Genomic DNA, 14,577 nt, shown 5'->3' with positions numbered 1-14,577 from the left:
TAAATGGATTAAATTCTCCAACCAAAAGACATAGACTGGCTGAATGGATACCCCCAAAAAATACCTGTATATATGCTGTCTACAAGAGATCCACTTCAGATCTAGGGACACATACAGACTGAAAGTGAGGGGTTGGAAAAAGATATTCCATGGAAATGGAAATTAAAAGAAAGCTGGAGGGCTTCCCTGGTGGCGCAGTGGTTGAGAGTCTGCCTGCCGATGCAGGGAACACGGGTTCATGCCCCAGTCCAGGAAGATCCCACATGCCGCGGAGCGGGTAGGTCCGTGAGCCATGGCCGCTGAGCCTGCGCGTCCAGAGCCTGTGCTCCGCAGCGGGAGAGGCCACAACAGTGAGAGGTCTGTGTACCGGAAAAAAAAAAAAAAAAAGCTGGAGTAGCAATATTCATATCAGACAAAATAGGCTTTAAAATAAAGACTGTTACACGAGACAAAGAAGGTCACTATATAATGATCAACGGATCAATCCAAGAAGAAGATACAAAATTTGTAAATATTTATGCACCCAGCATAGGAGCACTTCAGTACATAAGGCAAATGCTAACAGCCATAAAAGGGGAAGTTGACAGTAACACAATCATAGTAGGGGACTTTAACACCCCACTTTCACCAATGGACAGATCATCCAAAATGAAAATAAATAAGGAAACACAAGCTTTAAATGATACATTAAATAGGATGGACTTAATTCATATTTATAGGACATTCCATCCAAAAACAACAGAATACACTTTTTTCTCAAGTGCTCATGGAACATTCTCCAGGATAGATCATATCTTGGGTCACAAATCAAGCCTTGGTAAACTTAAGAAAATTGAAATCATATCAGTTATCTTTTCCGAGCACAACTCTATGAGAATAGATATCAATTACAGGAAAAAGACTGTAAAAAAATACAAACACATGGAGGCTAAACAATACACTACTAAACAAGGAAGAGATCACAGAAGAAATCAAAGAGGAAATAAAAAAAATACCTAGGAACAAATGACATTGAAAATACGATGACCCAAAAGCTATGGGCTGCAGCAAAAGCAGTTCCAAGAGGGAAGTTTATAGCAATACAATCCTACCTCAAGAAACAAAAATCTCAAATAAACAACCTAACCTTCCACCTAAAGCAATTAGAGAAAGAAGAACAAAAATAACCCAAAGTTAGCAGAAGGAAAGAAATCACAAAGATCAGATCAGAAATAAATGAAAAACAAATGAAGGAAACAATAGCAAAGATCAATACAACTAAAAGTTGGTTCTTTGAGAAGATAAACAAAATTGATAAACCATTAGCCAGACTCATCAAGAAAAGAAGGGAGAAGACTCAAATCAATAGAATTAGAAATGAAAAAGGAGAAGTAACAACTGACACTGCAGAAATACGAAGGATCATGAGAGATTATTACAAGCAAATATATGCCAATAAAATGGACAACCTGGAAGAAATGGACTAATTCTTAGAAAAGCACAGCCTTCTGAGACTGAACCCGGAAGAAATAGAAAATATAAACAGACCAATCAGAAGCACTGAAATTGAAACTGTGATTAAAAATCTTCCAACAAACAAAAGCCCAGGACCAGATGGCTTCACAGGTGAATTTTATCAATCATTTAGGGAAGAGCTAAGACCTATCCTCAAACTCTTCCAAAATATAGCAGAGGGAGGAACACTCTCAATCTCATTCTACGACACCACCATCACCCTGTTACCAAAACCAGACAAAGATGTCACAAGAAAAGACTACAGGCCTATATCACTGATGAACATCGATGCAAAAATCTCAACAGAGTACTAGCAAACAATCCAGCAGCACATTAAAAGGACCATACACCATGATAAAGTGGAGTTTATCCCAGGAATGCAAAGATTCTTCAATATACACAAATCAATCAATGTGATACACCATATTAATACACTGAAGGATAAAAACCATATGATAATAGATGCAGAGAAAGCTTTCAACAAAATTCAACAAACACCCAATTATTATAAAAAACCCTCCAGAAAGTAGGCATAGAGAGAACTTACCTCAACATAATAAAGGCCATATATGACAAACCCACAGCCAACATCATTCTCAATGGTGAAAAATTGAAAACATTTCCTCTGAGATCAGGAACAATACAAGGTTGCCTACTCTCACCATTATTATTCAACATAGTTTTGGAAGTTTTAGCCACAGCAATCAGAGACAAAAAAGAAAGAAAAGGAATACAGGGCTTCCTTGGTGGCGCAGTGGTTGAGAGTCTGCCTGCCGATGCAGGGGACGCGGGGTAGTGCCCCGGTCCGGGATGATCCCACGTGCCGTGGAGCAGCTGGGCCCGTGAGCTGTGACCACTGAGCCTGCATGTCCAGAGCCTGTGCTCCTCAATGGGAGAGCCCACAACAGTGAGAGGTCCGCATACCGCAAAAAAAAGAAAAAAGGAATCCAAATTGGAAAAGAAGAGTTAAAACTGTCACTGTTTGCAGATGACACAATACAATACATACAGAATCCTAAAGATGCTACCAGAAAACTATGAGAGCTAATCAATGAATTTGCTAAAGTAGCAGGATACAAAATTAATGAACAGAAATCTCTTGCATTCCTATACACTAATGATGAAAAATCGGAAAGAGAAATTAAGGAAACACTCCCTTTTACCATTGCAACAAAAAGAATAACACACCTAGGTATAAACCTACCTAAGGAGACAAAAGACCTGTATGCAGAAAACTATAAGACACTGATGAAAGAAATTAAAGATAATACCAACTGATGGAGAGATATACTATGTTCTTGGTTTGGAAGAATCAACATTGTGAAAATGACCCTACTACCCAAAGCAATCTGCAGATTCAATGCAATCCCTATCAAACTACCAATGGCATTTTTCACAGAACTAGAACCAAAAATTTCACAATATGTATGGTAACACAAAAGACCCTGAATAACCAAAGCAATCTTGAGAAAGAAAAAGGGAGCTGGAGGAATCAGGCTCCCTGACTTCAGACTATACTACAAAGCTACAGTAATCAAGACATTATGGAAGTGGCACAAAAACAAATATAGATCAGCGGAAAGGATGGAAAGCCCAGAGATAAACCCACACACATATGGTCACCTTATATTTGATAAGGGAGGCAAGAATATACAGTGGAGAAAAGACAGCCTCTTCAATAATTGGTGCTGGAAAGCCTGGACAGCTACATGTAAAAGAATAAAATTAGAACACTACGTAATGCCATACACAAAAATAAACTCCAGATGGATTAAAGACTTAAATGTAAGACCAAACACTATAAAACTCTTCAAGGAAAACATAGGCAGAACACTCTATGATATAAATCACAGAAAAGTCCTTTTTGACCCACCTCCTAGAGAAATGGAAATAAAAACAAAAATAAACAAATGGGACCTAATGAAACTTCAAAGCTTTTGCACAGCAAAGGAAACGATGAAGAAGACGAAAAGACAATCATCAGAATGGGAGAAAATATTTGGAAATGAAGCAACTGACAAAGGATTAATTTCCAAAATGTACAAGCAGCTCATGCAGCTCAATATCAAAGAAACAATCCAATCCAAAAATGGGCAGAAGACCTAAATAGACATTTCTCCAAAGAAGATATACAGATTGCCAACAAACACATGAAAGAATGCTCAACATCATTAATCATTAGAGAAATGCAAATCAAAAGTACAATGAGATACCATCTCACTTCGTTCAGAATGGCCATCATCAAAAGATCTACAAACAATAAATGCTGTGGATTGTGTGGAAAAAAGGGAACCCTCTTGCACTGTTGGCAGGAATGTAAATTGATACAGCCACTATGGAGAACAGTACGGAAGTTCCTTAAAAAACTAAAAATAGATCCACCATATGACTCAGCAATCCCACTACTGGGCACATACCCTGAGAAAACCATAATTCAAAGAGTCATGTGCCATAATGTTCACTGCAGCTCTATTTACAATAGCCAGGACATGGAAGCAACCTACGTGTCCATCGACAGATGAATGGATAAAGAAGATGTGGCATATACATAGAATGAAATATTACTCAACCATAAAAAGAAATGAAATTGAGTTATTTGTAGTGAGGTGGATGGACCTAGAGTCTGTCATACAGAGTGAAGTAAGTCAGAAAGAGAAATAACATATGGTAACACATACATATGGAATCTAAAAAATAAAATTAAATTGTTCTGAAGATCCTAGGGTCAGGACAGGAATAATGACACAGATGTAGAGAATGGGCTTGAGGACACAGGGAGAGGGAAGGGTAAGCTGGGACGAAGTGAGAGAGTGGCATTGACATGTATACTCTACCAAATATAAAGTATATAGCTAGTGGGAAGCAGCTGCATAGCACAGGGAGATCAGCTCAGTGCTTTGTGACCACCAGAGGGGTGGGATAGGGAGGGTGGGATGGAGACGCAAGAGGAAGGGTATATGGGGATATATATATATACGTATAAGCTGATTCACTTTGTTATAAAGCGGAAACGAACACAACAATGTAAAGCAATTATACTCCAATAAAGATGTTAAAAAAAAAAGATACCATTAAGAAAACGAAAAGGCAAGCTACAGGCCAAGAGAATATATTTGCAAATTATCTGATAAAGGATTTGTATTCAGAATGTAAAGAACTCTTACCCCTTAATGATAAAAATGGAAATATTCCAATTTAAAAATGGTTAAAAGATCTAAATAGACATTTCATCAAAAAAAAAGATATGTTAATGGATAATAAGCACATGAAAAGATATTCAACATATTTGCACTTAGGGAAATGCAAATTAAAACCACAATGAGATACCACTGTATGTCCATTCAAATACCTCGAATAAAAAAGATAGACAATACCAAGTGTTGACAAGGATATGGAGAAATTGGAATGCTTATATTTTTCTGGTAGAAATGTATAATCTTTCAGCCACTTTGGAAAACAGTTTGATAGTTTCTTAAAAGGTCAAACATACACTTATCATTTATCCCAGCAATTCCTACCAATGAGAAATGAAAATGTATGTTCATCCAAAGATTTGCACACAAATGTTCATGGAAGGATTATTCATAATAGCCCCGAACTGAAAGCAATCCAAATGTCCATCAACTTGTGAATGAATAAACCAAATATGATATATCCATATAATGGAAGACTATCCATCAGTAAAAAGGAATGAACTTCTCTCACATACAACATATAGATGAACCTCAAACACATTATTAAGTGAAAGAAGCCAGACACAAAAGACCACATAATACATGATTCCATGTATATGAAATTTTCAGAAGTTGTAAACCTATAGAGACCAAAAGCAAATCAGTGGTTGCCTAGGACTGGAGGTGGGAGTGAGGATTGACTGTTTATGACGTCAAGGGAACTTTTTGCAGTGATGGAAATTTTTTAGAACTGGATCTTGGTAATGGTTGCACAACTGTATAAATTTATTGAAAAACCCATTGAATTGTATACTTTAAAATGGTGAATTCTATAGTATGTAAATTATACCTATTAAAACCTGTTTGACAAAAGATGTACATTGTATTAGTTAGGATCTAATGAGGGAAGCAGAAGATTAAGATTATAACCAGTAGATTATATATATACCCTATATGTATCCATTGTTTGTATGTTTATATATAGGGTTTCTTACAGGGAACTGGCTTATGTAACTGTAGGGGCTCATGAAGCAAGTCCACAATCTGTAGGGGCAGGCTGTCAGGAAGGAAAGAGCCAGAAAGGGGAGAGCACCTGTACACCTAGCTGCTGTTTGGAGTCTAACTCAGGGCATGTCTAAAACTTTTTAAAAGGACTTCCACTGACTGAGTGAGACCCACACAGATAATCTCCCTAGATTAACATCAATTTACAGGGGACTTGAATTACATCTGCAAAATCTCTTCACAGCAGCCCTAGATTAGTATTTGATTGAGTAACTGGGAGAAGGTGAGTGCATGATATAATACTGTCCTCTGTTCAGTTCTGTAGTTTAGCCTAACCAAATTGACATGTCAAAAAACCATCACAGAAAGACAAATATCATGATATTGCTTATATGTGGAATCTGAAAAAATGATACAAATGAATTTATTAACAAAACAGAAATTGACTCACAGACATAGAAAACAAACTTACGGTTACCAAAGGGGAAAGGTGGGGGAGGGATAAATTAGGAGTTTTTGATTAAAATATGCACACACACACACACACATATATATGTATATATACATAAAATAGATAACAAATAAGGAGCTACTGTATAGCATGGGAAACTATACTCAATATCTTGTAATAACCCATAATGGAAAAGTATCTTAAAAAAGAATATATATATATATATATATATATATATATACTGATATATATATCACTTTGCTGTACACCTGAAACTAACACAACATTGTAAATCAACTATATTTAATAAAATTTTTTAAAAAGACACTGTGACAAAAAAATCACAAGTGTTTTGTTTTCCACAGAAAATAGTTTGTTTTTACAAGCTAGGAGGAATTTCAATTTGTTCATTCACTGACTCAAATGACATTTCTAGAGGAACAACTGTTTGCTAGACACAATAATGTAGGCTGTACTCATTAAAAAAAAATTCTTTACATGCCGACTGGCAATAGAAGATGCTCAAATATTTGTTGAATGAATATGCCATTAATACACCACCAGGATTTATTTATCTACCAATTTTATTTATGCACATGGTATTTGTGTAGGCTATTATCATTTAGATGGAGTATCCATTGTGCAGCCTCAAATAGCAAAGTTTCACATTTCTCTCTTCATGCATACTCAAAAAATTTACACAGCTTAATCTTCTCTGCCAAAAATTTTCTGAAAGAAGTGCTGTCTAAACAAATATTGGATAGAGAAAAAAGATAAATTAAAATCTTGATTAGTTATAATATTTACAGGGAAGTCGCTATGGGGACACTTGAAGACTTGATCCTCCTTGAGAGTGTTTATATAAATCTATTTTCCAACGGATCTGAATTTCCAGTCTTGCAGTTTTCCACAATTTGAAGATCCTGATTCCGTGCCCTTTCTAAGGGAAGAGAGTTAGGTAAAAAAGTCTCATTCACTGACCCTCCATTTACTCGAGTAATGAATTATTGTTGTGACAGGTAATCCTAATCTGTGGCAGCTCAGCAACTGCCTCTCCAGGCAACATTTGCCCAGTCTCTCTAGTTGCGACCGCGACAGTTTCTATGGCGACAACTTTGTTTCTACGGAGGCGACTGCCCAGCTCGGCAGGACCCCGTAGGGCGTTCCGGAGGATTCAACCCTGTTTTCTCTCTTCCTTTCACCAGTTCTGCAGGACCCCGTAGGGCGTTCCGGAGGATTCAACCCTGTTTTCTCTCCCGTTCACCATTAGAGAAGTTCATTGAGCGTACCCCTCTTATCTGAGCAGCCGGGAAGTAGTGAAAACAATCAGAGAGGTACTTTCTTGTTCTCAGCTTTTCTCTTCACCCCTCTCCCAGGGGAGGAGATTTTGAACTGCGCGCCAGGAGAAACTGTCTTTTTCAAGGCAGGAATCTCCAAATTGTGTGGGCATCTGCAGCAAATGCAGTTGATATCACAGTTAATTATTCAGCATTTATATGACATTTTAGATTTCTTATGCACTTAGCATGCCTATTTTTGTTTGGTCATAGTATGGCTTTCTAGGAAGGTAGCAAAACTAAGATACAATAGTGATGTTTAAAAATATTAATGATGTTAAAGTAGCAGCTTTTTGGGGAGAGGGTTTATACCTCAACAACTGGATTTTGTTGTTGTTGTGATTTGCTTCTTAGGGAAAATTTGAACTCAAAATTTTAGAACTGTACAGGTATTTAGAGAGCATCTAATCCAGTTCCTTAATTTCAGCCATGAGGAAACTGAAGCCCTCACTCACTGGGAAGTGACTGGCTTCATTTCTTCATAGCAATGAATGGTAGAGCTGTAACAGGAATCCCTGCCCATTTATCTCAACTGCCATCCTTGGGAAAAAGATATAAAGAGGCCTAGAATTTTTGGTATTGATATGTAATGAATATATCGAGGCTAGCTTTTACAATAATGGCTTTACGGACTTTTTCTCCTCAGAGTATATTTTAATCTTTAAGGGACCAAGATGTCAGATACAAACAAAACTGCCATTGCAGCAGAAAAAGAGGCTCTGAACTTGAAGTTACCTCCCATCGTTCGTCCCCTGGAAGACATAGGTGTTGGCGCACCAGCACAAAGTAAGCTGCTGAGTTACAGAAGATCCAAGGAGCAGCAGAAGACAATTAATCAGTTAGTGTAAGTAGCATATTAGTAAATAATCCTTGTTTGGAATTTGAGTGAAATAATTAGTGTTTGTATTCTCATAAAAAGTTTAACTATTTAGGTTGTTCATGGTCAAAATATCATCTTCAAATTCAAGTAGGAAAACAATTGAAAAAGTAATTGTAATGATAGTAAATGTTATATAGTGCTTACAGTGTTTATTCTAAGCATTGTTTTTATTGTTTTACCTATACTTCTCACAACAACCCTATACGATGGGTACTATTGTTATTTCTATATATAGATGAGTAAACTGAGGTGCAGAGAAGTTAAGTAACTTGCCGAAGGTCTCACAGCTTGAGTTTAGGCCCTGACAGTCTGGTCCTAGAGTTCACATACTTTGAACACCACGCTATTCCTCCTTGTGATATATTATAACCATACTGGTCCCTGAAAGTAAGACCAAGTAACTGGGCCTCTACAAATAGCATTGCACTGGAGCAAATACTTAATAAAATACCTTGAAACTACTTGTACTTAAAATTTTTTCTATACAAAAGAAAATACAGTCTAACATCCTACCCTTTCTCCTCCAATTTAGTGGAAATTAAAACTAATTTAGGTACCAGCTACCAAAGGCACTGATAAGGATGGTTCAGTCAATTCAGTAGTTACTGAGAATTTCCTAGGTACCTGACTCTGCTGGGCTCTAGGGATAAATAAGAAGAAAAAGATATTGAGCTCTGTACGCTTTGAACCTAACACTGAACTATAAAACAGGGAATTTCTTTCTGGTGGATTTCTGCTTCTCTTTCTGCATTCTCTTTCCCTCTTTGGTCTGCCTCCTTTATACCTATTTTTGCAACGGACTAAGTTTTATTCTCTGTTACATTGTTGATGATCATATTGTTGATGATCATATTGTTGCTAGTTAAAGTAATTTAAGTTTTTGCTGATTTTACTTTCCTTAAAATTAAACAGGTCTGTTAATCATATAACTTCTTTAAATTTACATTACTATTAGCCTGTCAATCTTCTAATCATATTTAAATCCAAACTTATAAGGTATATTAACTAATGGCAGTATATGTATTGTTAGATACCCTTTACCCCTTTAATTTCTAAGACTCTAACCAATGTTTCAGTAGATTTAGAGAATAGAAAAAGGGGTTCCTTAGGAGTTACATATTGTTCTTGCTCCAAAACCTTTTATAATCTCAGAATGTTGAACTACTTGCAGTTCCTTATTTTTACATTTAGTGAAAAATAAATTTCACAATTGCTCCCTGCAGTTTCCTTCACTGAAAAGTCTATCTGAATACTTATACAATTTATTCAAGGCTTAGTTTATGAATCACCTCCTCTGGAAAGCTTTCTCCTAATCCCCTTTGTGCAGCTTTAACCCTGTCTACATATTCTCTTACATCTATTTAACAGATATTAAATATCTACTGTTACCCAAACACTGTGCTTGTTACTAGAAAGACCACAGAGAACACAACAGAAAGGACTTTAGTCTTTCAGAAGCTTATATTCTGGTGGGAGGAGGCAGATAGTAAACACATTAAAAAAAATTATGTTAACCCTTTAAATGGTGATAAATACTATGAAGAAATAAAATAGTGGGATAGAGAGTGACAGGGAAGATGTTTCTAGGAACATTGCAGGAAAGTCCCGTGGAGATGATATATAGAGATCTAAAGAATAAGAAGTTTGTCATTTAAATAAACATGAGAACACCACTGTAGCAAAGGGGATAGCAAGCATGAAAGCCCTGAAATATGAATGCTTTCACTGTGTTCTAGGAATTGACAAAGGTCAATGTCACTAGAGTATCAGGGACCTGGGGAAGAGTATTATCAGGTGAGGTCTGTGGATAGAGAGTTCCAGGAGTAAGGTGGGATGTAAGGAGTCCTGGGCAGAACAGAGCCCTCTGCTGGGACCAGTTCCTCAGAACACTTGGCTGAGCAAAGATCGAAAATTGTTTTGTAGCTTTCCAGATTCCCATGAATGAGCCACTTCTTCCTTGGCCACTAGGAATCCCTCTTGATTCAGACCAGCCTTTCTCTCCTTCACCATATGTAGTCTCTTACACAGTCCTTTGAAATTATCCAATTTTGTTTATTTATCTGTTTTTGATTGTTAACACAGAAAGCAAAAACAGGGAGTGAAAACGCTAGCTCTTACATTCTTCTCAGCTCTTTTTATTTATATGAGTAGGAGAAAACACACTCCAGGAAATTATTGCTATATTAAAGGGTGACATTTATATATAAAGAGCTCAAGGAAGTTAGGCATATTTATGTTGGGATCATTACAGTGCAAGGTAGCTAGTGCCAACTAGCATACCAAAGTATAATCCTTGAAAGTATTGATCACTGAGAGCTAGGCTGCTCACAGAGAAAATGATGGATGAAGGGGAGTCTGGCCTGGGCCTTGACAATTAACAAAGAAAAGAGGAAGGAGGATATTCCAGGCACATTTTCTACTCCATGTGAGAAAGCCTTAGGAATTTTGTTTTTAATAGATCTTTATTGGGGTATAATTGCTTCACAATACTGTGTTAGTTTCTGTTGCACAACAAAGCAAATCAACCATATGCATAGATATGTCCCCATATCCCCTCTCTCATGAGCCTCCCTCCCATGCTCCCTATCGCACCCCCTAGGTCATCGCAAAGCACCGAGCCGATCTCCCTATGCTATTTTCCACCAGCCAACTATTTTACATTCGGTAGTATATGTATGTCGATGCTACCGTCACTTAGCCCCAGCTTCGCCCTCCCACCCCATGTCCTCAAGTCCATTTTCTATATCTATCTCTTTATTCCTGCCCTGCAACTAGGTTCATCAATACCTTTTTTTTTTTAGATTCCATATATATGTGTTAGCATATGGTATTTGTTTTTCTCTTTCTGACTTACTTCCCTTTGTATGACAGACTCTAGGTCCATCCACCCCCCTACAAATAACTCAATTTCGTTTCTTTTTATGGCCGAGTAATATTCCATTGTATATATATGCCACATCTTCTTTATCCGTTCATTTGTCGATGGACACTTAGGTTGGTTCCGTGTCCTGGCTATTGCAAATAGTGCTGCACTGAACATTGTGGTACATGTCTCTTTATGAATTGTGGTTTTCTCAGGGTATATGCCCAGTAGTGGGATTGCTGTGTCATATGGCAGTTCTATTTTTAGTTTTTTAAAGAACCTCCATACTGTTTTCCATAGTGGTTGTATCAATTTACATTCCCACCAACAGTGCAAGAGGGTTCCCTTTTCACCACACCTTTTTCCAGCATTTATTTTTTCTAGATTTTTTGATAATTGCCATTCTAACCGACGTGAGTTAATACCTCATTTTAAGGAGCTTCAAGGTGGTGGAAGAGTAAGACACGGAGTTCACCTTCCTCCCCACAAATACATCAGAAATGCATCTACATGTGGAACAACTCCTACAGAACACCTACTGAACGCTGACAGAAGACCTCAGACCTCCCAAAAGGCAAGAAACTCCCCACATACCTGGGTAGGGCAAAAGAAGAAAGAAAAAACAGACGAAAGAATAGGGACGGGAACTGCACCAGTGGGAGGGAGCTGTGAGGGAGGAAAGGTTTCCACAAGCTAGGAAGACCCTTCGTGGGTGGAGACTGCGGGTGGCGGAGGGGGGAAGCTTCGGAGCCACGGAGGAGAGCGCAGCAACAGGGGTCCGGAGGGCAAAGTGGAGAGATTCCTGCACAGAGGATCGGTGCCGACCAGCACTCACCAGCCCGAGAGGCTTCTCTGCTCACCTGCCGGGGTGGGCGTGTGCTGGGAGCTGAGGCTTGGGCTTCGGTCGGATCCCAGGGAGAGAACTGGGGTTGACTGCGTGAACACAGCCTGAAGGGAGCTAGTGCGCCACAGCTAGCTGGGAGGGAGTCTGGGAAAAAGTCTGGAGCTGCCGAAGAGGCAAGAGACTTTTCTTGCCTCTTTGTTTCCTGGTGCGCGAGGAGAGGGGATTAAGAGCACAGCTTAAAGGAGCTCCAGAGACGGGCACGAGCCGCGGCTATCAGCGCGGACCCCAGAGACAGGCATGAGGCACTAAGGCTCCTGCTGCAGCCACCAAGAAGCCTGTGTGCGATCACAGGTCACTGTCCATACCTCCCCTCCTGGGAGCCTGTGCAGCTGCCACTACCAGGGTCCTGAGATCCAGGGACAACTTCCCCGGGAGAATGCACGGCACGCCTCAGGCTGGGGCAACGTCACTCTGGCCTCTGCCACTGCAGGCTTGCCCCGCATCTGTACCCGTCCCTCCCCCCAGCCTGTGTGAGCCAGAGTCCCTGAATCAGCTGCTTCTTTGACCCCGTCCTGTCTGAGTGAAGAACAGATGCTGTCAGGCGACCTACACGCAGAGGCGGGGCCAAATCCAAAGCTGAACCCTGGGAGCTGTGCGAACAAAGAAGAAAAAGGGAAATCTCTCCCAGCAGCCTCAGGAGCAGCAGATTAAATATCCACAATCAACTTGATGTACCCTGCATCTGTGGAATACCTGAATAGACCACGAATCATCCCAAGTTGAGGAGGTGGACTTTGGGAGCAACGATATGTATATATTTTTCCCTTTTTCTCTTTTTGTGACTGTGTATGTGTATGCTTCTGTGTGTGATTTTGTTTGTATAGCTTTGCTTTCACCATTTGTCCTAGGGTTCTGTCTGTCCGTTTTTTTTACTTAAAAATTTTTTTCTTAATTATTTTTTATTTTAATAACTATATTTTATTTCATTTTACATTATTTTATTTTGTCTTCTTTCCTTCCTTCTTTCTTCCTTCCTTCCTTCCTTCCTTCCTTCCTTCCTTCCTTTCTTCCTTTCTTTCTTTCTTTCTTCTTTCTTTCTTTTCTCCCTTTTATTTGGAGCCATGTGGATGACAGGCTCTTGCTACTCCAGCCAGGCATCAGGGCTGCGCCTCTGGGGTGGGACAGTGAAGTTCAGGACACTGGTCCACAAGGGACCTCCCAGCTCCACGTAATATCAAATGGCGAAAAGCTCCCAGAGATCTCCATCTCAATGCCAAGACCCAGCTCCACTGAATGACCAGCAAGCTACAGTGCTGGACACCCTATGCCAAACAACTAGCACAACATGAACACAACCCCATCCATTAGCAGAAAGGCTGCCTAAAATCATAATAACACCACAGACACACCAAAACACACCACCAGATGTGGACCTGCCCACCAGAAAGGCAAGATCCAGCTTCATCCACCAGAACATGGGCACTAGTCCCCTCCACCAGGAAGTCTACACAACTCACTGAACTAACCTTAGCCACTGGGGACAGACACCAAAAGCAATGGGAACTATGAACCTGCAGCCTGCAAAAAGGAGACCCCAAACATAGTAAGTTAAGCAAAATGAGAAGAGAGAGAAACACACAGCAGATGAAGGAGCAAGATAAAAACCCACCAGATCTAACAAATGAAGAGGACAAAGGCAGTCTATCTGAAAAAGAATTCAGAATAATGATAGTAAAGATGATGCAAAATCTTGGAAATAGAATGGAGAAAATACAACAAACATTTAACAAGGACCTAAAAGAACTAAAGAGCAAACAAACAGTGATGAACAACACAATATGTGAAATTAAAAATTCTCTATAAGGGATCAATAGCAGAATAACTGAGGCAGAAGAACGGATAAGTGACCTGGAAGGTAAAATAGTGTAAATAACTACTGCAGAGCAGAGTAAAGAAAAAAGAATGAAAAGAATTGAGGAGAGTCTCAGACCCTCTGCGACAACAAGAAATGCACCAACATTCGAATTATAGGGGTCCCAGAAGAAGAAGAGAAAAAGAAAGGGATTGAGAAAATATCTGAAGAGATTATAGTTGAAAACTTCCCTGATATGGGAAAGGAAATAGTTAATCAAGTCCAAGAAGCACAGAGAGTCCCATACAGGATAAATCCAAGGAGAAACATGCCAAGACACATATTATTCAAACTATCAAAAATTAAATACAAAGAAAAAATATTAAAAGCAGCAAGGGAAAAACAACAAGTAACACACAAGGGAATCCCCATAAGGTTAACAGCTGATCTTTCAGCAGAAACTCTGCAAGCCAGAAGGGACGGGCAGGACATATTTAAAGTGATGAAGGAGAAAAACCTACAACCAAGATTACTCTACCCTGCAAGAATCTCATTCAGATTTGACAGAGAAATTAAAACCTTTAGAGACAAGCAAATTCTAAGAGAATCCAGCACCACCAAAGCAGCTTTACAACAAATGCTAAAGGAAATTCTCTAGGCAGGAAACACAAGAGAAGG

General features: G+C 39.0%; 1 protein-coding gene across 29 annotated transcripts in view; it reads left to right on the top strand.

The window, feature by feature from the left end:
* Nucleotides 1–14,577, top strand: part of DNAH12 (dynein axonemal heavy chain 12) — a 232,905-nt gene that overhangs the window by 9,025 nt on the left and 209,303 nt on the right. For 26 of the 29 annotated variants that reach the window (XR_003796539.1, XR_003796540.1, XR_003796541.1 and 23 more), the window contains exons 2-3: nucleotides 7,329–7,457; nucleotides 8,107–8,304. The exons of 1 other annotated variant lie outside the window; for it this stretch is intronic. Coding sequence is in view for 19 of the 28 variants with exons in the window: in XM_029241704.1 (XP_029097537.1) it covers nucleotides 8,135–8,304 (170 nt within the window). In the remaining 9 variants the exon portion in view is untranslated. The remainder of the gene's footprint in view (nucleotides 1–7,328; nucleotides 7,458–8,106; nucleotides 8,305–14,577) is intronic. 2 more of the 29 variants (XM_029241697.1, XM_029241700.1) reach the window with 2 other exon arrangements.

This window comes from Monodon monoceros, unplaced genomic scaffold (genome assembly GCF_005190385.1).
Source record: "Monodon monoceros isolate NGI ecotype Baffin Bay Population unplaced genomic scaffold, NGI_Narwhal_1 Super_Scaffold_3, whole genome shotgun sequence".
Classification (NCBI taxonomy): Eukaryota; Metazoa; Chordata; class Mammalia; order Artiodactyla; family Monodontidae; genus Monodon; species Monodon monoceros.
The sequence above is the reverse complement of the archived record's forward strand: the minus strand, read 5'-3'. Positions and strand labels throughout refer to the sequence as shown.